Source organism: Enhydra lutris, unplaced genomic scaffold (genome assembly GCF_002288905.1).
Source record: "Enhydra lutris kenyoni isolate GAN:26980312 unplaced genomic scaffold, ASM228890v2 scaffoldscaffold83, whole genome shotgun sequence".
Taxonomy (NCBI): domain Eukaryota; kingdom Metazoa; phylum Chordata; class Mammalia; order Carnivora; family Mustelidae; genus Enhydra; species Enhydra lutris.
In genome coordinates, this window is record NW_019154167.1 from 716,680 (window position 1) to 742,958 (window position 26,279).

Below are 26,279 nucleotides of genomic sequence, written 5' to 3' on the forward strand. Positions count from 1 at the left end.
TTATTTCTGGGTTTTCTATTCTTTGCTTTGATCTATGTGTCTATATTCGTATCAGTACCATACTGTCTTGATCACTACAGCTTTGTAATATAACCTGAAGTCCAGAATTGTGATGCCTTCAGCTGTCCTTTTCTTTTTCAAGGTTGTTTTCAGTTTTATCATGAATGGATGTTGCACTTTGTCAAATGTTTTTTCTGCATCTATTGAAATGATATATGGTTTTTATCCTTTCTTTTACTGAAGTGATGTATCACATTGATTGATTTATGAATATTGAACTACTCTTGCATCCCAGAAATAAAGCCCACTTGCTCATGGTAAATGATTTTTTTAATGTATTGTTGGATTCAGTTTATTAGTATCTTGTTGAGGATTTTTGCATCTATGTTCATCAGCAATACTGGCCTGTAGTTCTCTTTTTTTGTGTGGTGTCTTTATCTGGTTTTGGTATCAGGGCAATACTGACTTCACAGAATAAATTTGGAGCTTTTCCTTCTTCTCCTATATTTTAGACTGTTTGAGAAGTATGGGTATTCAATCTTTAAATGTCTGGTAGAATTTACCTGTGAAGCTGTTCAGTCCTGGACTTTTGTTTGTTGGGAGTTTTTTGATTACTGATTCAATCTCCTTGCTGGTAATTACCAAATTTTCTATTTCTTCGTGCTTCAGTTTTGCTAGGTTATATGTTTCTAGGAATTTATCCATTTCTTCTGGGTTATCTAATTTGTTGGCGTATAGTTTTTCATAATATTCTTTTACAATTGTTTGTGTTTCTGTGGTGTTGGTTGCTATTTCTTCTCTTTTGTTTGTGATTTTGTTTATTTGAGTCCCCCCCCCTTTTTATGATGAGTCTGGCTAGAAGTTTATCAATTACTAATAGGTGGTTTTTAAAAAAATGTCAACAAAATTGACAACCTTTAGCTACATTAGCTAAGAAAATAGAATACCCAGATAAATAAAATCAGATATGAAAGAGCAAATATCATAAACAATGACACAGAAATTAAAAGGATTATCAGAAACTACTATGAACAATTATATGCCAACAAATTGGACAAACAAAAAGAAATGGTTAAATTCCTAAATGTATACAACTTATCAATACTAAATTGTCAAGAAACAGAAAATCTGAACAGAAGTATAGCTAGTAAGGAGATTGATTCAGTCATCAAAAAACTCCAAACAAATAAAAACCTAGGCCCAGATGGATTCACTGGTGAATTCTATCAAACAGTAAAAGAAGAATTAACATCTTTTAAAATATTAACTTCATTAAGTTTAATTTTATTTATCTATTTATTTACTTATTTATTTAAAGAGAGAGAGTGTGCAAGCAGGGTGTGACGGGCAGAGGGAAAGGGAAAGACTCTTACACAGACTTTGTGCTCAGCACAGAGCCTGATGAGGGGCTCGATCTCATAACTGTGAGATCATGACCTGAGCCAAAATCAACAGTCAGATTCTAAACCAATTGAGCCACCAGGTGCCCTGAAAGAATTGACTTTAAATTCACTCTTTAAGTTAAAAACCTTTATTCTTTTTAAAAAATAAGTTCTGAAACCAATTTTTCTTAAACTCTTCCAAAAAACTGAAAAGGAGGGAACACTTCCAAACTCATTTTGTGAGGTCAGCCCTACCCTGATACCAAAACAAGAAAAAGACACTAGAGGAAATGAAAATTGCAGACCAATTTCTCTGATGAATATAGATGCAAAAATCTTCAAAAATATGAGCAAGCCAAATTCAATAACATATTTTTAAATATTATACACCACAACTAAGTAGGATTTCTCCCTGGGATGTTAGGATGACCCAACATATGCAAATCAATGTGATACACCACATTAACAAATTGGGGGGAGGAATCACATGATCATCTCAACAGATTCAGATTAGGCATCTGACAAAATTTAACACCTTTTCATGTTGAAAAGTTGAGTATTCTAAATTCAACAAACTAAGAATAAAAGTAAATTACCTCAAAATAATAAATGTCATGTATAAAAAGTCCACAGATAACATCATACTCAATGGTGAAAAACTGAAAGTTTTTCTCTAAGATCAGGAATGAGACAAGGATACCCAGTGTCACCATTTCTATTCAGTCTAGTTCTAAAAATCCTAGCCAGAGCAATTAGGCAAAATAAATAAATAACATTTAAATCAGAAAGAAAGGAAAATTAGCTTTTTTGTACATGATATAACCTTATATGTAAAAACCCTAAAGACTCCACAAAAATTGTTAGAGTAATTGAATTGAGCATGTACTCTAAACATTTTTATAGGATACAAAATCAACATACAAAAAAATCAGTCAGGGGCACCTGGGTGGCTCAGTGGGTTAAAGCCTCTGCCTTCGGCTCAGGTCATGATCCCAGGGTCCTGGGATCGAGCTCCACATCGGGCTCTCTGCTTGGCTGGGAGCCTGCTTCCCTTCCTCTCTCTCTGCCTGTCTCTCTGCCTACTTGTGATCTCTGTCTGTCAGATAAATAAATAAAATCTCATGAGAGACTATGGACTCTGAAAAACAATCTGAGGGTTTTGAAGGGGCGGGGGGTGGGAGGTTGGGGGAACCAGGTGGTGGGTATTGGAGACGGCACGGATTGCATGGAGCACTGGGTGAGGTGCAAAAACAATGAATACTGTTACGCTGAAAATAAATTTAAAAAATCAGTCATATTTCCATCTAATAGCAATGAACTATCTGAAAAAGTTATTTAGAAAATGATTCCATTAAAATGGAATGAAAATAATAAAAGTTACAAATAAATTTAACTAAGGAGGTGACCGACTTGTATGCTATAAATTATACAAAGCATTCCTGAAAGGAATTTAAATGCACAAATAAATTGCAAGACATCCCATGTTCACGGATTGGAAGACAATACTGTGCAAACATCCACACTATCCAAATCAATCTACACACTGAAAGTGATCCCTTTCAAAATCCTGGTGGCATTTTTATAGAAACAAACAAAAAAATTATCCTAAAATTCATATGAAACCACAAAGGATCTCAAATAGCCAAAAGAATTCTGAGAAAGAAAAACAAAGCTAGAGGCCACACATTTCCTAATTTCAAGATATATTACAAGGTTATAGCAATCAAAACAGTATGGCACTGGCATAAAGATAGACACATGGGCCAATGGAATAGAACACAGTGCCCAGAAATAAACTCATACACATGTGGTCAAATTATCTTTGACAAGGGTGCCAAGAGTACACAATGAAGAAAGGATAGTCTTTTCAACAAATAGTGTTGGGGAAAGGACATCCACATGCAAAAGAAAAATGGGGCTCTTATTGTAGACCATATGCAAAAATCAGCTCAAAATTAAAGGTTTCAACGTAAGCTCTAAAACTATAAAATGCCTTGAAAAAAGCAGGGCAAAATCTTCATGACATTGGTCTTAGCAATGACTTCTTAAATATGACACTAAAAGCACAGGCAACCAAAGCATAAACAGACAGGTGGGACTACATCAAACTAAAAAGCTTCTGTTCAGCAAAGTTAACAACCAACAGAATGAAAAGACAACCTACAGAATAGAAGAAAATACTTTTAAACCATATATCTGATAAGGTGTTAATATCCAAAATATGTAAGGAACCCGTATAACTCAATAGCAAAAAAAAATTTTTTTTAAATAATAAATAAATAAATAAATAAACAAATAAATAACTTGACTTAAAACTGAGCAAAGGATTTGGAGAGACATTTTTCCAAAGAAGATATACAAATAGCCAACAGGTATATGAAAAGATGCTCAACATCACTAATTGTCAGGGAAATGCTAATCAAAACCACAATCAAGTATCACCTCACACTTATTAGGATGGCCATTACTTTAAAAAAAAAAAGAAAGAACAAGTGTTGGTGAGCATATGGAGAAACTGGAAGCCTTGTACACTGTTGGTGGGAATGAGCAAATGGAAGAGCTGCTATGTAAAACACTATGGCAGTTCCTCAAAAAGTTAACAAAGAAACTACCATATGATCCAGCAATCCCATTTCTGGATATTTATCCAAAAGAACAAAGATCAGGACCTGGAAAAGATATTTGCACTGCCATGTTATTTGCAGCATTATCTACAATAGCCAAGAGGTAGAAATAATCTAAATGTCCATAGATAGATGAATGGATAAAGAAAATGTGGTATATACATACATTAGAATATTAGTCTGCCATATAAATAGAAATCCTGTCACATTGCTACAACATGAATGAACCTTGAAGACATGCTGAGTGAAATGAGCTAGTCACAGAATAGCAAATACTGCCTCGTTCTGCTTACATGGGGTATCTGAAGTATTCAAACTCAAAGAAACAGAAATTAGAACAACAGAGGTTGCCAGGGGCTGGGCAGAGGGGGAATTAGGGTGCTACTGTTCAATGGGTATAGAGTTTCAGCCATACCAAGATGAGAAAGTTCTAGAAATCTGCCAGACAACTTCATGCCTATAGTTAATACTGTAATGTACACTTAAAAATGTGTTGACAGTGGATCTCATATTACGTATTATTTACAGCAATAAAACATATGTGACATGCAGCTAAACCACTGCTGAGCGGGAAATTTATAGCACCTTATGTATGGTATGTACCTTAGAAAGGAGGAAAAGTCTCAAATTAAAAAATCTAACTTCCCATTTTTTAAGGGAAGTTTTTTTCCCTTAAAGAGCAAAATAAACCCAAAGGAAGCAAAAGGAAGGAAATAATAGGTAAGACCAGAAATCAACAAGATTGAAAAATAAAAATCAATGAAATAAAGAGCTGATTTTTTGAAAAGGTCAATAAAATCAATAACTCTCTAGCAAGAGTGACAAACTGAAAAAAGAGAGAAGATATAAATTAATACCAGAATGAGATAGGGGATATCACTAGAGACTCCACAAACTCCAAAAAGATAATAAGGGAATACTACGAGCAAATGTACACATATAAATGTTACAATTTAGATAGACTGGACCACTTCCTTGAAAACTGTAAACATATACTCACTCAATATGAAGAAGATAATGTGAGTAGCCCTATGACTAACACAGGAAATTGAATCTCCAGGCCCAGATGGTCACACTGGAGAATTCTTCCAACCACTTGAAGGAGAATTAATAGTGATATTATCCAATCTTTTCCAGAAAATAGAAGAATAAATATTTCCCAACTCTTATAAGGCCAATATTTCCTTAAACTAAGATCGGACAGACTGTACAAAAAATCAGATAACAAGCCAATATCATTCATGAATACAGACACAAAAATCCTTAACAAAATATTAGCAAATTTAATTCTTCAATATGTAAAGAAATTATACACTACATGACCAAGTGGGTTTATTTGAGGGATGCAAGGCTGGTTCAGTATTTGACAATCAATCAATGTAATCCACCATATTATGACAAAATGAGAAAACTAATATGGTCTAATATCAATGGATACAGAAAAAGCTATTTAACAAAATTCAACACTCATTCATGATAAAAATACTCAGAAAACTGGAAATTGAAAGGGAACTGCCTCAGCTTTACTTTTTTAAAGATTTATTTATTTGAGAACAAGAGAGAGTGAGTGGGGAAGGGGCAGAAGGAGAGAATCTCAAGTAGACTCCCCACTGAGCACAGAACCAGATACAGGGCTTGATCCCAGGACCCATGAGATCATGACCTGAGCCAAAATCAAGAGTTAGACGCTTTACTCACTGAGCCATCAAGTAGGCATTTACCTCAACTTTCAAAAGAAGAAAGGAAAGAAAAGAAAAGGAAAGGAAAGGAAAGGAAGGAAGAAAGAGAAAAGGAAAGGAAGACAGACCTACAGCTAACATCATACTTAATGCTAAAAGACTGGCTGCTTCTTCCCTAAGATTGGGAACAAGGCAAGGGTTCAGCTCTCACCACTGCTATTCAAAATACTGAAAGTCCTAGACAGAACAATAAGGGAAGGAAAAAAAAATAAAATGCATATTGAGTAAAATGGAAGAAATATCGTTGTCCCTATTTGCAGATGACAAGGCAGTCTACAAAGAAAATTGAAGCTATCAACCACAACAAACAAACAAACAAACAAACACAAAACAACCTCTTACAACTTGGCAAATTCAGCAACATTGCAGGCTGCAAGATTATCATAAAAAATCATCGGCATTACTATATATTAGCAATGAACACATGGAAACCAAAATTAAAAATACAATACCATGAAGGGTCACTCAAATAAATGAAATATTTATAATTCTCAAAAAATACATACAAGACCTGTATGCTGAAAGTGACACAATGCCAAGAAAAGAAATAAAAGAAAATCTAAATAAATGGAGAGACACTCGCCATTCACGGATTGAAAACACTCAACTTAGTAAAGATACTGTTCTCCCCAAATTGATATACAGGTCTAACATAATGCCTATCAACATTCTGGCAATTTTTTTTAGATATAGGTTAGATTATTCTAAAACGTATAGGAAAAGGAAAAGAAGGAAACAATACTAGAAAAATAATAAAGTAGGAGGAATCACTCTACCCAATTTTTAAACTTATTATAGAGCTACAGTAAATAAGACCCTGGGGTGTGGCAGAGTGACAGACACATAGATAGACACATGAGTCAGACAGAAAACCCAGAAATAGGCTCATACAAATTCAGTATACTCATTTTTTTTTTTTTACCACAGTACACAAGCAATTCAGTGAAGCTGAAGCAATTGGGTATCCATAGTTTAAAAAATTAATCTCAACTCAAACCTCACACTATATACAAAAATTACCTGAAAATGGATCACGGACTTAAATGTAAAATGTAACTAGAAAACTTTTGGAAACAATCTAGGAGAAAATCTTTGAGATCCAGGGCTTGAAGAAAAAGAGTTAGAGAGAATGACAGAAGCACAATCCAGAAATGAAAAAGCAAATTGATGAATTGGACATCATCAGAATTACGTTCTTACTATGTAAGAAATCCTATTCATGAGATGAAAAGACAAGCCATAGTCTACTAGAGAATACTTGCAAATTACACATATGACAAAGAACTTGTATCTAGACTATATAAAGAACTCCCCAAACTTGACAGTTAAAACAAACAAACCCAAATAATGCAATTAGAAAATGGGCAAGGTACATAAAGAAACATTTCACTGAGGAAGGTACAGGGATGGCAAATAAACACATAAAAATTTTGACTATGATTAGCCGTTAGAGAAATGCAAATAAAATCACAATACATTTATCAGTCACTATGCACCTATCAGAATGGCTCAACTAAAAACAATGACACTCCCAATAGCAGCAAAGGTGCAGAGAAGCTGGGAGACCATACACGGCCTGTAGAAATGTACAATGGTATAGCCACTCTGGAAAAATTGTCGGTTTCTTTAAAAACTAAACATACGCTTTTCATAGGACCCAGCAATTGCCCTGTTGGGTGTTTATATCAGAGAAATAAAAATCTAGGTCTACACAAAATCCTATACTCAAATGTTCATAACAGTTTTACTTGTAATAGCCCCAAAGCGGAAATGACCAAAATGTCCCTCAATACAAGAAGGAGTGAACCTGACCCTAATTTTAATATATCCAAGGCATGGAATACTTCTCAGCAATAAAAAAGAAGAAACTATTGTTACACTTATCAACTTGGATGGCTTTGAGGTAAAATTATGAAGTAAAAAAATGGAAAAATCACATATTTTATGATTCTATTAATATAAAATTCTCAAAATTACAAAATTATAGAGGAGAAGACATTAGTATTTGTCAGGGGTATGGATGATGGGAGTCAGTGGTAGGCGTGGCCTTAAAAGGTAGCTTTCTAGTGATGGAATATTTCTGTATCTTGATTGTCATGATGGTTACACAAATCTACTCATGTGACAAAATAACAGAGAACTGTACACACACATCATTTCAACATCAATTTCCTGCTTTTCGTATTGTATTATGATGACATAAGATGTAATGATTGCGATAAACTGGATGAAGACTATACGGAGCTTTTTGTACTATTTCTGCAATGTGTATGTCTTTTATTATTGACTTTCAGAAAGTTAAAAAAAGAAACCATAATAAAATAACTGAGAAACAAGAATGTGGAAGCTAAAACCCGAGGAAGAAGTAAATAAAACATTTTATTATGATAGTCGGTTGTACGAAGGGATAGATTTTAAATGGGGAAGGTGTACATAGGCCAGTGACACGCAATACCAAAGACATTTCTCTGTAACATCAAAACATGTGCTGAAAAAATATTACAGCCACAGATTAAAACATCTCCTCTAAAACCGGGCAACTGGCAATTGTGAAGTGTTTGCAATACGCCACATAAAGGAATTACATCCTCAAACAATGCATTATGAATGGCAAAGTGTCTTCAGGCCAGTTGTTCAAACTTTACCCAGTAAGTGGTAGGGATGGAGGAGTTTCATTCTGGATAACCCACAACCTATTCCTGGGACTGTTAACAGTTCACTGATTTGCATTCACCCTGTGTAAGGTGTCCTGAAGTTTGTTTCACTATAGAATACATTCGTTTCCAGTTGTGCTATGAAAAAAAATATTTGCCTTGAGTAAAATACTTAGTGATAATTAGGAAAGGGCACACAGAGGGAAATTGCCTCTCTCTACCCTGTCCAAAATGATAACCACTAGCCACATGAAGCTGTTCAAATTTAAAATAATTAAAATTAACTGAAATTTAAAATTTACTTCCTAGACACATTTCAAGTGCTCAATGTGACTAGCAGCTGTTGTGAAAATTAATAAAGGAAAACATCAGTAAAATGGAGTCAAGAGGCCAGAAGCTGGAGCTCTCATACCCTATCACTGTCAATCGCAGATCCCCAACAGGAAGAGACCTATTTTGTATTCCCAACAGGAAGAAGCCTCACTTTCCTATCCCAGCAGGAGGAAGAGAGATTTTCTCCTTGGGTGCAAATGGCCCAGCCAATGAGAGACTGTCACAACTCAACCAGTAAAAGGCCAGTACACTTCAAACTCCCAGTTTACTCCAATGGTTTTTTTGTGTATAACAGTTCCTCTCAACTCCCCCACTTCCTGGATAAAACCACATTCTTCTTCCTTGTTCTCCAGATTTGCCTGTGGTTTTGCTGTAGCTTGTGCGTCCTGAACTGTGATTCTCTGCTATTCCTGAATAAACCCATTTTTGGTTAAAATAACTGACAGTTTTATTTTTAAAGTAAACACTACCATACTAGAACAGCATAGATACAGAACTTTTCCATCATCACAAATAGCTCCATACAAGAGCACTGCTCTCGAGCATGAAAAACATGTCATTTTCTTTCCATCAGAGGTAGCCTTAATAGCCCAAAAACCTGTAGGAATTAGTGTTACATTATCTGAGGTTTTCATTTATACATGATTTGATTTTCAGCAATATTGAGCACTATGTTGTAGTGGTTAGGTGCTAGGGCATTAGGCCTGGATTTCAATTTTAGCTCCAACTTTGACTAAACTGTGTGGCCTTAGGCATGTTAGATTACTTCAATTCTCTGAACCTGCATTCTCATTTTTAAATAAATGAGGATTGGAGAAATAATAGTTCCTACATCCTAGGGCTGTTGTGAAGGATTAAATCAGATATAAGACCAGTATCTGACACATAAATGTTAGTTATTCTTAGCCTTATTATGTCCAGAAGATGAATCTGGCTTGTTCTAGGACCTACAATCTAGGTGACCATGTAGAAAAGGCAACAGGAAATAATCATACGAGCAGCAAGGGAGTCAGTCCTTAACAGGGGCCTCCTTTGACTCTTGATAGATAAACAGTCATCATCTTGTTCCTCTATAACTTGGGGCCAGAGACAAAAGAAACATTTTCCCTTATAGATCTGTCTTTCAACCTTCAAAAAGTCAAGAGTTACCTTACCCTTAGCCTCAAAGGACTCAGAACTGAAAGTTAACTGCCATGTGGTATCAAAAGAAAAAATAAAATAAATAAAAATTAATTAAATGAAATCAAAATAAAAGTACAAGACACCATCTATAAAAGAAGATAACCCAAACAAGTCACTCAGTAGGATTACTCAGAGTTGTTTTTCCAGCTGTTCTTAGCAATCAAATGGAATTCCTTGATGTATTATTAAGGTAAACTGTTACTATATTCAAGCCTATGTGAATACCACAAACCAGCCTGCTGTATCTCTGTAATCAACAAGATATTTATTGAACACATACTATGAACATGACAATCACTCTACAACCCCCATCAGCAAACTGCATCTAGCAGGCTAAATTAAATCCACTCATGTTTTTCATCTGGGAAACTAAGAGGAATGATTTTTACATTTTTAAACTGTCAGACAAACTGCCTTCAGCCACTGTTATCAAACACTGAATGGCTCTGGAAATGAGCTTTCACTGCAGACTCGGTAATGTTTCTTAATTCAATCTAAAATAAAGAGGCAAGGGGCACCTAGGTGGGATCTCTCCATCAAATAAATAAATAAATCTTTAGAGAAAATAAAATAACAAGGCAAAACGGCATTTCTTTGTGAAACTTACATTATAGGAAAGTCATCTCAACAACTACTACTGTTTGAACCAAAAGTAACGTCAACATGCTTTATATACTTCCCATAACAAGTCAAAACAAGAAAATCACAATGATACACCACTTCACACCCTCTAGAATGGCTATAATAAAAGAGACAGACATTAACAAGTTCTGGTAAAGAGATGGAGAAATTGAAACCATCATACATTGCTGGTGGAAATGTAAAATGGTGCAGCTGTTGTAGAAAAGTTTGGCAGTTCTTCACAAAGTTAAACAGAGCTGCCCTGTGGCCTAGCAATTCAACTCCTAGATATGTAGCAAGAGAAATGAAAACACATGTCTGCACAGAAGCTTGCACACGAATGTTTATAGGAGCATTATTCGTAACAGCCAAAAGGTGGAAACCACTCAAATTCCCATCAACTGATGAACAGAAAAATGAAATATTGTTCAGCCATACAATGGAATATTATTCAGCTATAAAAAGGAACAAAGTATTGATACATAGCAAAATTTGGATAAAGGTCAAAAACATGCTAAGTGAAAGAAGGCAGACCCAAAAGACCACATATCATGTCTTTCTGTTTGTATGAAAACTCAGAAAACAAAAATCCACAGAAACAGAAAATAGATTATTGGTTGGGAGTAGCAATGGGGAGTGACTGAAAACAGGCACAAGTTTTCTTTCGGGGGTGATGGAAATCTTTTAAATAAGATTGTGTTGATGGTAACACAACTCTAAAGTACATTAATAATAAACTGTACACTTTAAAAAATGTAGAACACCAAAAGCGTGATTCACAAAAGAAAAAATTATGAATTGTACCTCATCAAAATTCAAAACCTTTGCACTTCAAAAGACACCATTAAGAAAATGAAAAGGCAAGCAACAGTCTAATAGAAAATATCCACATATCATATATCTGGCAAGGACTTGTATCTAGAATGTAAAAACAATTCTTACAACTGAACAATAAAAAGACAATAAAGATAATAACTCAATTCAAAAATGGGTAAAATATGTGAACAGACACCTCACCAAATAAGATACACAACTAGCTAATAAGCACACAAGACAATGCTCATCATCATTAGTCGTTAAGGAAATTCAAATTACAACCACAATGAGTTATCATTTCACACTCATTTAGAATGGCTATGATAAAAAGACAGACAATAACAAATGTTGGCAAGGATTTGGGGAAACAGAAACCCTCCTACATTGCTGGGGAAAAGCAAATAGTATGACCACTTTGGAAAACAGTTTTGCAGTTTCTTGAAAAGTTAAACATAAATTTGCCATATGTTCCAGTAATTCCACCCTTAGGTATCTACCAATAAGAAATGAAAACATAGGTCCACGGGAAGTCTTGTGCACACATGTTCTTAGCAACCAATATTAGTAGTAATAGCCAACAACTGGAAACAACCTATCAACTAGGGAGTAGACAGGAAAAGTGTGTTATATCCACAAAATAGAATATTATTTGGCAATAAAAAATTAATGGGGTACGGATACATGCTACAATATGGATGAACTTTAAAAATATCATGCTAAGTGAAAGAAGCCAGGCACGAAAGACCACATATTGTAAGATTTTATTTAGATGAAATGTCAAGAATAGGCAAATTTATAGAGACAGAAAGTAGATTAGTCGTTACCTGGGGATGGGAGAGGGAATAAGGATTAACTATAAATGAGCATGAAGGATCTTATTGGGGGAATGAAAATTTTCTAAAACTGTTTATGGGGATGGCTGCACCACTCAGAAAAGTTACTAAAAATCATTTAATTATACATTTGAACCAAGTGACTTTTATGGTATGTAAAATACATTTCAATAAAGCTGTTAAAAACAGGAAAAGAACAGGGGCGCCTGGGTGGCTCAGTGGGTTAAGCCGCTGCCTTCGGCTCAGGTCATGATCCCAGGTCCTGGGTTCAAGCCCCACATCGGGCTTTCTGCTCAGCAGGGAGCCTGCTTCCTCCTCTCTCTCTGCCTGCCTCTCTGCCTACTTGTGATTTCTCTCTGTCAAATAAATAAATAAAATCTTTAAAAAAAAAACAGGAAAAGAACAGTAGGGGAAATTGGATGAAGGGTACACAGGAAGTTTGTACTACCTTTGCGACTTTTCTGTAAAGCTAGAGCCATTCTGAAATTTTAAAAACTAACAAAAATATGTTTGTGGGCCGATATAAGTATATGGCAGTACCTACCATTGTGAAAAGACATTTACAAAGATGAGATAAGAAAATTCCATTACAGAGCAGCATTAACAGATGAACACTTGATGTGATTATTAAGATGGGGAACCCTGACTGCGAGCCCCAATTAAACAAAATGTAGTCCCCCCCGCCAAAAAATTCCATTATTTCTATTAGTAGTCTTGTGTAACAAAAAACAGCACCCAACTATCGTTTTATTTTGGATTTCATCAGTAAACATTTGTTGAAATTTGTTTTCTCTCTTGTTATATAAGTGCATGCAAATTATCCACAATTTCACCTTTTGGACTGCAACGCCTAAAGTATTTACTATCTGCGCTTCACAGAAAGTTTGCCAAGCCCTGTTCTACACCATAACAGGATAAATATAAACATAATCAGTCTCTTTCTTGAGTGTATTCTTATCATTACCTAGTTTTGGCATAAGGCCCTCTTGGATATGTCCTATAAAGGATAAGCCTTGCATCTCTTCTGCTTATGGCAGTATTTGGGATTTCCATAAATAGAAACACTATTAGCTTAATATTTCTAGCAAAGCCTTGATGTCATTGTTATTATCATGACATTAAAGGGCCAACGCCATACCACAGTATGAAGATGACTCTCATCAAGTTGTGATGTCACCAGGACATGGACTCACCGAGGTCAATCAGATATCAAGTGGCTCCCATGGCCTCACACCCTGCCTTTGGCATCACCCTGGCACATCACCTTACTACGGAGTCATATACTATCACTGCTGTGACAGAATTCTGCCCTGATGCCACTCTGCCGAGATGTCGGACTAATTAACCCCTACTTCTTTCCACTCCTTTGGCGGCGGCAGGGAGGGGGAGGGTAGCCACAGCCACCCGCACGAGCCCAGGAGGCAGTCCTCAGATCCTACCGTTGTCCCTTCCGCCTGCCACGGCAGGTCAGGGCCCCCGTGGGACAGGACCTTTCGGCTCCCATAACTCTCTTGCCAGGACCCCACACCCGTTTCTTGTGGCCGACTCAATGGCCCATTAGCGACCACCCACCCCGGTTCCACACGAAGCCGCTCCCCGTACCTGACTCCATTCTCCAGCTGTCATCCTGGGCCAATTCCACCGGCCACTTGACTACGGCGGCCGCAAAGGACCCTGGGACCTGTAGTTCCGCGCTGCTAGGGGCTGAGTCGGTGAGAGTGGCAAAGACGCCTCCCCTCCCGGAACTGCGCTCAAACTGCAACTCCCAGAGGCGCCCCGGGGTGGGAAAGAAGCGAAGGAACGAGGAAGACCAGTGATTGGTGGTACTCTGCCGGCTCTTTTGATTGGCAGTCGTAACTGGCGACGTGAGGCGGTCGTGGATCGCGCTTCACGGAGATCCTGGGAAAGAGACATGGAGGGGTGTGTGTCCAACCTAATGGTCTGCAACCTGGCCTACAGCGGAAAGCTGGAGGAGTTGAAGGAGAGGATCCTGGCGGATAAATCCCTGGCTACTAGGACTGACCAGGTAAAGCAGCGCAGAGGCCTCTCCGCATGCGGTGGCGTTGACGAGGCCCAACGTGGCTGCCTGGGCCAGCCCAGGGGAGGCCGGTTCCATAAGGACCAGATCCCCGCCTCCGCCGCCCCATCTTTAGACGGGGTCACCCTAGGACTCGGAATCGGGGCGGCAGGAGCGAGTCCCGCAAACCTCAAATATTTTGGGGAGGAGGGCGGGTGCTTAGCTCCCTGAATTTTGAATATTTCTAGAACGTTTACCGCGTTTCTCAGAAGTGCCCAATCTTTGAGCTGCCCGTGGAGGAAAGCTTTTTTTTTTTTTTTTTCTTCCCTTTAATGGGTTTCTTTACTTTTTACTAGTCGTTTTATTCCATGAAACACGTGTAACCAGACGCCAGTTCTGTGCCAGGCAGTTTACTAGGAGCTGGGGATACAGCCGAGTGGAAGAAGCAGACGTTAGTAACGTAACCCCAAATCCTACGTCCAGTAACAAATTGTAGTGACTGCTCTGGAGAGCAGTTTACGTGGTGCTTTCAGAACACAGAACGGCAGGACCTGACTTAATCTCCCTTAGAAGAGCGAATGTTGTGATAATTGAAAAGGTATTGCGAAGGAGGGAAGGTTAGTTAGATCTTGAAGGTTGAGTGGGATTCTCCTGGGGGAGTGAAGGGGCATTCCTAGGCAGAGGCAGACCAAAAGTGAATGAACTTTGGGAAGTGTTTCTGCTCTTCTGCTCAAAGGACCCTCGTGCTTTGACCCCAAGTTTCTAGAAAGATTCACGGTGACCTCAGCAAGCCAACAAATATTTATAGATTGCATTCTGTATGACAGGTACCATTCTAAGCACGTATCAGTACAGTGTCAGGGATCTACAAATCTCCATTTTGTGTCTTTCGGAAGAGCAGAAATCAGGAGACTGACTTCTGGATCTTCCCTTTATTGCGCAACCTGAAAATGGCTTTACCTTTACCGAATTTACCTTCGTGATGGTCTGATAATATTTAATACTTGAAATTTAAGTTAATAATGTCAAATTAAGATTTAGTAATCTGTTCTTCACTGAGTCAATGGAATAAAAAAGAGGAAAGCTATTCCAGGTCAGGAAACTTAAGAACCAAGGCTCATACGCAAATTATGGGCCTTGTGTGGAGCCTGATTGAAACAAGCCAGCTATTAAAAATCACTTGGGGGACAACTGGGGAAATCTGAATACTGACTGAGTTTTAGATTTTATAAAGGAGTTAGTATTAATTTTGATAGGTGTGATAATGGCCTCCTGGCTATCTATGTAGGACAGCATCCTTATTCTTTAGATACTGAAATATTTAGGGATGAAAAATCATGATATTTAGAATTTGTTTTTTAAAAATTACCTCATCAGGAAAAAAAAAAAAACTGAAGAAATAAAGTAAGGCAAATATGGCAAAATATTAAATCTAGGTAATAGGCATATGGGTTTCTGTTACAGTATCTATTTTTATGTGTTTGAAATTCTTTTGTAATAAAATTTAAAATAACCACTTTCTTTTCCATAGAGCTAAGAAGTACAGCTGTCACTGCAAAAAAACAAATTCCTGGGTCGCCTGGGTGGCTCGGTGGTTAAAGCCTTTGCCTTCCACTCAGGTCATGATCTCAGGGTCCTGGGATTGAGCCCCGCATCAGGCTCTCTGCTCAGCAGGGAGCCTGCTTCCCTCTCTCTCTGCCTGCCTCTCTGCCTACTTGTGATCTCTGTCTGTCAAATAAATAAATAAAATCTTTTAAAAAAATGAAAAAAAAAAAAACAAATTCCCTTTGAGAAACACAACTAACTCCTGACTTATTTTTTTTAAAGTAATGTTGCTGTCTAATTTTGAGTGTGGTATTCTTTTTAAATATATAGATAATCTCAGCTAGTTTTATGAACATTTCTTTCCCATAAGATTCGTTCATTCTTTCCAGAGCATCTAGAAATACCAGCATCAGACAGAGGTTTGTGGACCGGCTTCGCCATTTACTAGCTATGTGACCTTGGACAAGTTGCCTACCCTGAAGAGTCTTAGTTTCCTCATCTGGAAAATGGGGATAATGTCCAATGTCCAGGATCCTGGACATTAAATGAGACGATGACTGCAGAACTCTCAGCAGAGTGCCTGGCATAACAGTACATAAATAATGTCATAGTAAATAGAGCTCTGTTCCTGCCAAAGCGGCGAAATCAGTCTTGTGCTCGACTGCTTTCAAGGCTGTGTTCTGCCCAGAATTCACATTCATCATTGGATTCTCCCCCATGTTACTGAAACCTTGTTCTCTCTTACGACAGTAAGTAATATGGTATAAAGTTACCTACCCCAGGATCCTGTGCTCTCCATTTCTTATTTCCAAACTATAGGCTTGCTGGCCCCAGTGTTAATCTTTTTCTGCTTTCTTGCCTTCCTTCTTCTATTTCTCTTCAAGAATATCAATCGTCTTGCTTCTGTCTTTCCCATGCAGGACAGCAGAACCGCGTTGCACTGGGCGTGCTCAGCCGGACATACAGAAATTGTGGAATTCTTGCTGCAACTTGGAGTGCCAGTGAACGATAAAGATGATGTGAGTCCTAGGCAGAGTTGATAAAGGCCTGGTTATCTTTAGACTCCAGACTGGTATTTACGGAGGACTGCCTATCAAGCTCACAGACAAAATTGTAACCTTTATGACTAGGCAGTTAGTTACAGCAGGGCCCCGGTGACCTCACACAAGTCTTTGGGTGCATTATTTTAGAATGTTGGTTCTGCCACTCATACCCCATAAGTTAAGGTTAATGTGTAGATTAAGGCTACAAGACTACAGATCCTTTTTATTACGTTGGAAAGCTTTTTTGTGTGTGAGCATTGCCTGAATACTCAGGGCCTGAATATCCTTTTGTTGTTGTTATACAGAGATTTATTTTAATGGTATTGGTTATATTAGGATAAAACTTGGTGAAGAATAAGGATGGAAATGTTTTGTAGGCAAGTTCCTTTTCAAGGATGCTACCTGAAGGAATATTTATAATAGCAAAGAAATAAAAACGGTTCAGTGTAGACCTGGTCGACTATAGTGGGAATAGCCATATTAATAAAACGATATGCAACTAATAAAGTCAAGAATCCAAAGAAGGATGTAGAAAATTCTCATAAGACAAGAAGTGGACACTGTGAGAACTTTATATCCTATAATCCCAATTGGAAAACGCATTAGAATTACACCTGTATCATTCTTTCTGTGTTATAGGATTATGGGTGGTTTGGTGTCCCTTCTGTATACATCTGCTCTCCAAATTTTTCGCAGTGTTTAATGAGGGGAAAAGAAGGTCACTTTTTTTTTTTTAACCATTCACACACAGCTCTTTGTAAACCGTACCTACATGTCAGCATTAATCCCTGTGCCTTTCCCCCCCTGGTTTTCGTACTGCCTACCTCTTTCATAGGCAGGTTGGTCTCCTCTTCATATTGCTGCTTCTGCTGGCCGTGATGAGATCGTAAAAGCCCTTCTGGGTAAAGGTGCTCAAGTGAATGCTGTCAACCAAAATGGCTGTACGCCCCTGCATTACGCAGCTTCCAAAAACAGGCATGAGGTAGGCCTCCGTTCCTTGCTGCTCCTCTTGAGCTCTGAACCTGTACGTGAGCACAACTAGATGTCTGCATTGTTTTTTTCCCTTGGGGTTCCAGATCGCTGTCATGTTACTGGAAGGCGGGGCTAATCCAGATGCTAAGGACCATTATGAGGCCACAGCAATGCACCGGGCGGCAGCCAAGGGTAACTTGAAGATGATTCATATCCTTCTGTACTACAAAGCATCCACAAATATCCAAGACACTGAGGGTAACACTCCTCTGTAAGTGACAAGTAGCAGTCATCTGTGCTCTCCTTGACATTAGCCTGCTTGCACTAATTCTCACACATCGCTTCTTTTTTTATTCTGCTTATAATCATAATACATGTGTATGACAAAAAATTTGGAAATACACATAAGTATAAGGATAAAAGTTAAAATTACCTATGTACTTTTCATGTATTTCCTCCCATTCTTTGTATGCAAATGTGCATATTTAAAAAATTTTTTTTTGCAAAATTGGTATCATACTATGTATGTAATTACATTGTGTTTCTTTAACCTCAGTATATTGTGAGCGTTTTCCAATGTCATTAAAATTTTTTTATTTAATGTTTTTAAAACATTTTTGAATGGCTCTATACAGTTCCATTTTATGGATGTGCCAGAATTTAATCATTCCTCTGACTGTATGTTTAAGCTTTTTGAGTTTTCCATGAATATAAATCATGCTACATTGATCAAGTTTTTGCAAAAATCTATGGCCATATTGTTGATGATTACCTTAGTATAGACTCCTAGAAGCAGGACTGCCAAGTCAACAAATAGACACATTTTGAAATTGTTGCTATGTATTGTCAGATTGCTTCCAGAGGAGTTGTGTCATGGTACCCACCCCCCAACAGCAGGTTTGAGAGTGCCTATTACCCCCTCACCAACACTGAGAATAGCCTTCTGTTCTATCAGATGTGGTGTTTCAAAGTTGTCATTTGTGTTTTTATTATCAGCGAAGCGTAACATCTTTTAATGTTTCCACCTAATTGGATTTCTTCTCCAAATTAAAAACCTTTCATGTGTCCCTTTCTCTGCTTTCGGGGAATTAATTTATTTCTTGTGATTTTTTTAAGTGCCCTCAACTTGATATACTAGAAATATTAACTTGCTATGTTAGTCGAAACTGTTTTTGCCAGTTTTTCTTTTCATGTTCATTTTTTTTTTTTTTTAAAGAACAGAAGTTTTCAGCTTCTAAGTAGTCAGATCTGTTAATCTTCCGTCATGACTGGAAAGTCCTTTCTCACCCTGAAATTAGTTAAAGATTTACCTGTATTTTATTGGAGGCTTTAAAAAAATTGTATTGGTTTTGGTTGAGAGTTACCGTTCTTCATGTAACTCAGGTCCATCTGGAATTGATTCATGCGTATGACCTGAGGCCACCGTCTGCCTTGATATTTTTTTTTGGCAGTACGTGGCTACTTTTCTTCCTTAGTGAGTGGTGACTTTTTTGAACCAGAAATTCTGAGTCTCCTTTTTAATTTAAAATGAGATTCAGTCTTTTGCGAGTATGATTTTCTTAACTCTTCGTTTTAAAAAAATCTTTTCTCTGGTCCCGAGTGACTCTGTTTAGAAAGACTTGCACATTCTAGCTCTTTTCTCCGTAACAGGGAAGAAACCTAGGAGTCAGGCAGGACAGGGTCCCGGGAAAAGCCTAGGATTTAGGGAGAACTAGATGCTGTTTATTCAAACTCAGCCGTTTAATCAACTATGTTAAATACTTACATTAAGTAACTTGGAGAAGTAACTTAACCTTCCTAAGCCTTAATTTCCACATCTGTAATATGAGGATAGTAATTCCTTCCTCACTAGATTGTTGTGCGGCTTAAATAACATGACAGGTAAAGCACCTGTTACCCTGCCTAATAAACCGTTAAGTGCCTACAAGCTTTCCCCTTCAGTTACCGCCCAGCCATGTCAACATAGGTAAGGACTTCAACCTCTGCCACAATTTCAGCTGTAAATTGAGGATGATTACCACCATGTTAACTTACAAGGTGGCCGTAAGGATCAAATGAGATAACACCTTTTAAACTGCTTTTTCAAAATTTCAACCACACAAATTGCTATTAGCAGATTATGAGCTGGGGCTTTTCTAAATCGTAGCCCTGAAGTATTGAGTGCCTTTGGGGCAAACTACTCTAATCTCCCTAAAATATGGATGCTGTTCTTAGGCTGGCATTAGATCCCTTCTTCAACTGTCATGTGTCCAGAATTAGGATAAATGATTTGATACCATGAGGCAATTCCATGGAATTTTAGCTTACCAACAGTCTTTCCCATGCAAATCGATCTTCCTTTCCTGATTAAATATTCTAATATTATACCACCTAGTAATATGCCATTCAGACCACCTCTCAGGAACTCCTCATGGTTACCTAGAATCAGTAGGGAGTAATCAGTCTTTGTGGTCCTCAATTTCAGACACTTAGCCTGTGACGAGGAGAGAGTGGAAGAAGCGAAACTGCTGGTGTCCCAAGGAGCAAGTATTTACATTGAGAATAAAGAAGAAAAGACACCCCTGCAAGTGGCCAAAGGTGGTCTGGGTTTAATACTCAAGAGAATGGTGGAAGGTTAAGCAGCTTGGATGTATTATTCCTGTGTATGTTTTGTGGTTGTCCTAGTGTCCTGGAAACTCATATCCTTGTGCACAAGCCATCGTCCGTGAATGATGAAGTGTTTTCGTCTTCAAAGTCTTATAAACATGTTGAATATTGTTCCTGCCGAGGTCTTTGTTCTAAGCTTACAGCTAGCTTGCCCGGCATTGAATAACTGTTGGGATTGTTCTACTCTTGTTGTACATTACTCCGTACCGAATTCGGGTTAATTTTGAGTTAGTTGGTTCTGTGGCTGTGATGAGTCTTCAGCACCCTCCCCTCTGAGGCAAAACAACTCCAATAGCACCAAGCCATTTGTTCTGTCACATGTTTCTAGGTAGGTTCTTGAATGTTCCACTGTCCAGTTGAAACACATCCTGACTTTTCTCTCAAGCTTACTCAGAGGCCTATACCAAAAATTTCTGTTTTTTCAACAATACACTCTAGTTTTATTTTTGTTATGGAACACGTATGTATTATAAAGGACCAGATTTTCAGTTGGAGGGTATGCTATCCAAGTTCAGAATTCCTAAACACTAAAATAATGCAAAATAAGAGCCGGTGTACTCATGTATCTTTTTAATGAGCTTGTTACCTCCAAAATAAAATGTATTTTTAAAACAGAAGTTTTAAAGTACCTGTATTAAGTTATCCTGTATTGGGAAGAAATGTCAAACCCACTAACGTGATATGTAACAAAAATGTATTTTGATTTGTATTCCAGAAACAAAAAATAAAATGTTGAGAGAATCTCCCAGTTTCTCTTTCAAGTCAGTTAGACGTCCCATGTAAACCTTAAAATCCTTCATAAAGACATTTCTCAGTTTTTGCTAGCTCTGAAGTCAATAAAATTAGTGAAGCTTGAGCTGCAGCTAAAATCTTTAAAAATAGTAATCTTCTGAATTGCTAATTAAGTGTGGACCAAAAGAAAGTAAGTGTGACCTTGATCTCAATTTAGGGAAACAGCGTAAATGATTGCTAGTCATAAAATCTAATGAACTCCAAGTGACTCTTCAAATTATTTTTTTAATTTGAATCTCATGCTGCAAATATTGCTTGAAATCAGTAATCCCGGTGAGCCCACAAACTTGCATTAATTGTGGGTCAGACTTAACGGCCAGTAGTTGAAATGAGTTCTGTAAACATGAATGGTGTCACTGATAATGTAAAACCTGTACATAAATATTTTGAGCGCTGATCATTACAGATATTAATCAGGGAAGCATCTTATGCAATGAAGTGTTTGTTTATTGAATGCCAGGGATAGAATTGATGACAGAGGAAATCATTTCTTTACAGTGGTTTTTAGTGGTAAAGAGAGAGTAAAGTTGTATTTAATTGAATTGGGCCTGTTAGGTCTGAAGGCATTTACTCTTTATAAACACTGACTTTATGTCTAAGGTAATCAGCTTTGTGGGTGTGAAAGAGAATGGATCTTAGTTCTTTAGTAAGACACAGATGGAACCAAGCCTCAGTTAATTTGTAGGCTACTGGAATTTTATAAATATAAACTAATAATTATAAGGATATTAATGGCCCTGGATATTGATCAGATTGTTATCTGTTCATATAGGAAACCCAACAGAGATGAATCTGATTCAAGGTCAGCAGGTTTTACAGTTGCTTCCAAATGAACCCCAGAAAGATGAGAATTTCAGTTGTAAAGCTTAACTGAATATAAGCTGAAAGGTGCAGGTAAATAGGAACAGTGGAAAAAAAGTGTGAGTATCTGTTGGAGGGAATCCACAATTTGAGGGAATTTCTATGATACTCAGGGTAAATCCGCATTTGCTTCATCATCTTTGACTTAGCAGTTTAACCATATGACCCCTGTGTTTTGATTTCTCCATTTCTTCTTTTTTTTTTTTTTTTGGATTTTTTTTTTTGGATTTTTTTTAATCATTTTTTTTTAATTTATCTTCAGCATAACAGTATTCATTGTTTTTGCACCACACCCAGTGCTCCATGCAGTCCGTGCGCTCTCTAATACCCACCACCTAGTTCCCCCAACCTCCCACCCCCCCACCTCTTCAAACCCTTCAGATTGTTTTTCAGAGTCCATAGTCTCTCATGGTTCACCTCCCCTTCCAATTTCTCCATTTCTTAACTGTATCAACTATAGTTAGGTCATGATGTGGCTGTGTCACACTATCATGTCTGGGCCCTATCGTGTCACACTATCGAGCCTCCAGGTCAGTCTGTGGGCAAGTGTGATACGGTGGAGGGGCTCTTTACTTTGGGTTCTGTGGGCCCAGCGTCACAGTTCTGACTGCCTGAAATTGCAGAAATTTGTATGCACATTTTTCTGGGAAAGGGTTTTTTTCTGTAGCTTTCACCAGATTCTCAGAGGGATCTGTGCCCAAAAGGGTAAGAATCTCTGGTCAAGAGAAAAAAAGCGTATTGAACCAATTATCTACAATAGTATAGTTCTGCCACACTATATAGTTTATAAATATTTATAATCCATTCTCCATTGCAGCCTTCAAGAAGTCTAAAAACCATCTCCATTTTACAGTTGAGAAAATACCCAGAGCCAGAGGAATCTAGCTTTCCTGGGTCCTGGTCCATTTTCTGCCTGCCTCTAGTCAAAAACTGGACCAAATGGAAAGTACTGTGGCATTTTGATAATAACCTGGTAGTTGTAGCACCTCCCCCGCACACCCGGACCTCAGGCCTCCCCCACCTGCTAGTCTTTACTTGGGTGGTTTGTTTTTAGCTTCCGGAAACCTTCCTTAACATCTCTAAGTCTTTGTTTTGTTTTGTCTTGTTGAAACCAAAGCTTCAAAGAGGAGATGTTGGACTACTGATTGGTTTGAACCTTTCATGAGACCCTCTAACCTGTTTTCCAACACACAGACATTGCAAAACAATCTTTTATTACTACAACTTTGGGTTTGTTTCATTGAAATTAATTTGTTGCAGTTGAAGAGCATTACACTGGGATCTAGTGGATGTGGTATAATCTCGGGCAGATTATTTTCTCTCGTCACTCACAGAGTCTTCTCTCTGGGGATTGGTGGGGGATACATAGGAATGAGCCAACCTTTTTTTTAATTTAAATTTAGATTTTTTTATTTTGTTTTTTCAGTGTTCTAAAATTCATTGTTTGTGTACCACACTCAGTGCTCCATGCAGTAGGACCCAACTTTTTAAAACCACATTTACCCCTGCCTATCTCCCCAACTAAGAAGATAACTCTCTCATTATTTCCCCTCTCCACCCAATCACAGTCAGGGGTAGGCCATTGTGTGTGTTAAGACCCTCGGGTGTACTGCAGTTGAAAAAGGTCGAGGGCTATTCTCCCAAAGCTCCCTCCTAGCTCTTCTACCTTTACTTACTCAAAGCTCATCAAGCCTAAGTTACCCAGAGGCCAGGGTAAGAGCTGCAGATATTAACCCCACAGTGTGTATTGGGGATAGAGGTCACCTGATGCTCTGAAGCCCACTGGAGATACCAGCGTACATGATTTCTTAGCTATTGGTCAAGAATCTCTACGTTTTAGTCCCTTCTCCTCATAGAACCCTGTAATGTGGAGGCCCTCCCCCATGCAGTACAAATGTCGGCCTTCCTTGCCTGCTCTCAACACGCTGTTGTTGACAAAATGCAAGAAATTGTCACAGTTAGCGAGGCTGTAAAACTCAGGGACAAGAGCTAGCTCATTCTTATCATGATATCACGGCCACAGTACCTGGTTCATAGAAGCTGTTCAATCCATTCATACCCAGCAGATGACTGAATAAACATGAATTTGAGGAGAATAAGGACCTACAGCCAAAAATCTGTTCTGTTGACTTTAGCATATCCTAGTTGCTAAGTGCAGAAACAGATGAAGTTCCTGGAGATCTTTTTGGGTAGCAAGAAGTGAATGGTTAAGAAACCTACAGCTGCTTTGGGATTTGATTGGGACTACCCACTTAAATTTTAACTCTCTGTGGCAAAATAAATCCGGTAGTACACTCTCTGAATGAGAATTATGCTGGAGTAATTTTGAAGTTTAATCAGAATGTGTGGTAATGACCAATTCCATTTCTTATTTTCTGATCCACCTTTGCTTGGTTCCATTGTTGGAAAGCTCTTTAACATGAACCCATTTTCCTGCCCAAGTAAACTTTAGCGAAAACTTTGTTACAATTTCATATTTTACAGGGTCTCAAGATTTATCACAGAACAAATAGGGGTGTATTATGGATATACTAACAGAAGACTGAGGAGACTGAGATGAAACTTGCACTCACCCCAAGTGGCCTTATAAGTAGGTAGAGTAGATGGTAACCCACATGGTTTGATGTGAGAAGTCTCCTTTTTCCAGAAATAGCTCCCCTCAGGATTGTTCCGGTGCTTGAAATTCTACCATTTAGACTCTGGATTAAGGAATCCCCTGTGTTCAAGAATCCCCTTTCCAAAGGTAAATACTTAAAAGAGAGCTAGCTCACTTTCAATCCAAATGACATCACTGGATGATAAAAGATCATGGTCACTAGACAAAAACAGGTCACAGAACAGCTGCCTTTTAAAATCAGGTGCAGGGTGGAGTGGTTGGTTGGGGAGTGTTCCTGGAGGGCCCAGTCCGTTGAGCGTCCAACTCTTGATTTCAGCTCAGGTCATGAGCTCAGGGTCCTGAGATTGAGCCCCACATCCGGGCTCTGCGCTCAGCAGGGTGTCTGCTTGAAGATTCTCTCACTCTGCCCCTCCCTCCCTACTCACGTACATTCCCTCAAATAAATAAAGAAAATCTGTAAAAAAAAAAAAAAAGTAAATAAAGTGGTAGCAAGGGTAGAGGTAAATCCTGAGCAATGAATTCTGCCTGGGGGATGCAGAGCTGAGTGGGTCACTGAGCTAGTAGGTACATGAGAATCCTGGGTGTTTGGAAACTAAGATGCCAGATGGCCAGGAAGGGCACTGAAAGGAGAGATCCCAAGATACCACTTTAGATTAACCCTACTTACTTCCCAGCCTTACCCAGCTAAGGTTTTCACATGGGCAGCATGTACTCTATATTTTTAAATCTGGGCTTTCCCCTCCATTCCTGTTTGATTTTAGCTCAGCTTCCAGGCTATTGAGATCATTTTGAGTCCTACAACCTAGTAATCATTCTCCTCAGGAGGAAGGCATCCACACATTTGTTAAGTGTCCCTTCTGTGTTTTTATCTAAGTCACTAGGTCTTAATCTTGGATTCAGGGAGTCTGTAATTTACCTAAAACTGTATAAGACACTTTGTGTATATAAGCGGTTTTCCTATGGAGAGGGGTCCAGAGTTTTCAACAGATTTTCAAGGTGATCCATGACCTTCAAAAAAGCTGAAAACCACTAAATCCACTATTCATCAGTATTTTGACCAGAGCAATGTTGATAAGGACAGAGTTGTGTAAGATCACCAAGAGTGACTTCCTTCCTGCTCAGCACCAGTCCATCAGAAATTTGGGAGGTACAGCTATTGACTATTACATATTGGTCTCTTGTAATTCGCCGCTATTATAAAGGCAGAAGAGAAAAGTGAATTCTAGCTACTTTGGTGTTCTGGTAATGGAGATTTTTACACTGCTGGTGTTTGGTTTTTAATCTTTAAATATTAGATCATTCTCAAAACCTTCATCATTTTGCTTCCTGGACCCATCAGACACTGTGTATCATAATATATTTAATGTGAATGGAATTATAGATGCTTCAAAAAATCCCTATGAATCGTTGAAAATTGACACATCAAAGAAAAAACCTAAGTAAAAGCTTGTTACTTCTCTCCATGGCTCCAGATTAGTGTAAATTAAATGTTAAGTTCAATCAAACCGATAAAGGTTCTACCTCAATTCCTGTGTAAGTATATTCTCTATATAAAGGGCTTTGCAACTTAAGAAAATCCCCTACATGAAAATCGGGGTGTGG

The 26,279-nt window shown here is 38.0% G+C and overlaps 2 protein-coding genes across 3 annotated transcripts in view; one reads left to right on the forward strand and one right to left on the reverse strand.

Moving 5' to 3' along the window:
* Positions 1–16,545, reverse strand: part of LOC111161292 (autophagy related 4A cysteine peptidase) — a 53,247-nt gene extending 36,702 nt beyond the window's left edge. The window contains exons 1-2 of the mRNA XM_022524873.1: positions 16,527–16,545; positions 13,787–13,963 (exon numbers count right to left, since the gene is read on the reverse strand). Coding sequence (XP_022380581.1) covers positions 13,787–13,963; positions 16,527–16,545 — 196 coding nt within the window. The remainder of the gene's footprint in view (positions 1–13,786; positions 13,964–16,526) is intronic.
* On the forward strand, positions 14,053–21,140 carry LOC111161293 (proteasome 26S subunit, non-ATPase 10). Of its 2 annotated transcripts, none has more exons than XM_022524874.1 (5): positions 14,053–14,210; positions 16,667–16,765; positions 17,625–17,771; positions 17,866–18,032; positions 20,226–21,140. In XM_022524874.1, exons 1-5 carry the CDS (start codon positions 14,097–14,099, stop codon positions 20,377–20,379), a joined length of 681 nt encoding a protein of 226 aa, XP_022380582.1. In that variant the 5' UTR covers positions 14,053–14,096; the 3' UTR covers positions 20,380–21,140. The 2 variants fall into 2 exon arrangements, with proteins under 2 accessions (XP_022380582.1, XP_022380583.1); XM_022524875.1 differs by having other exon boundaries at positions 17,866–17,953; positions 20,226–20,669.
* Positions 21,141–26,279: the final 5,139 nt, after the last annotated feature.

Excerpts from the sequence above, each read along its gene's own strand:
- LOC111161293 (XM_022524874.1), top strand. The coding sequence starts at position 14,097 with ATGGAGGGGTGTGTGTCCAACCTAATGGTCTGCAACCTGGCCTACAGC. Across the intron at positions 14,211-16,666 it reads TGGCTACTAGGACTGACCAG|GACAGCAGAACCGCGTTGCA; the intron begins GTAAAGCAGCGC and ends TTTCCCATGCAG. Across the intron at positions 18,033-20,225 it reads ACTGAGGGTAACACTCCTCT|ACACTTAGCCTGTGACGAGG; the intron begins GTAAGTGACAAG and ends CCTCAATTTCAG.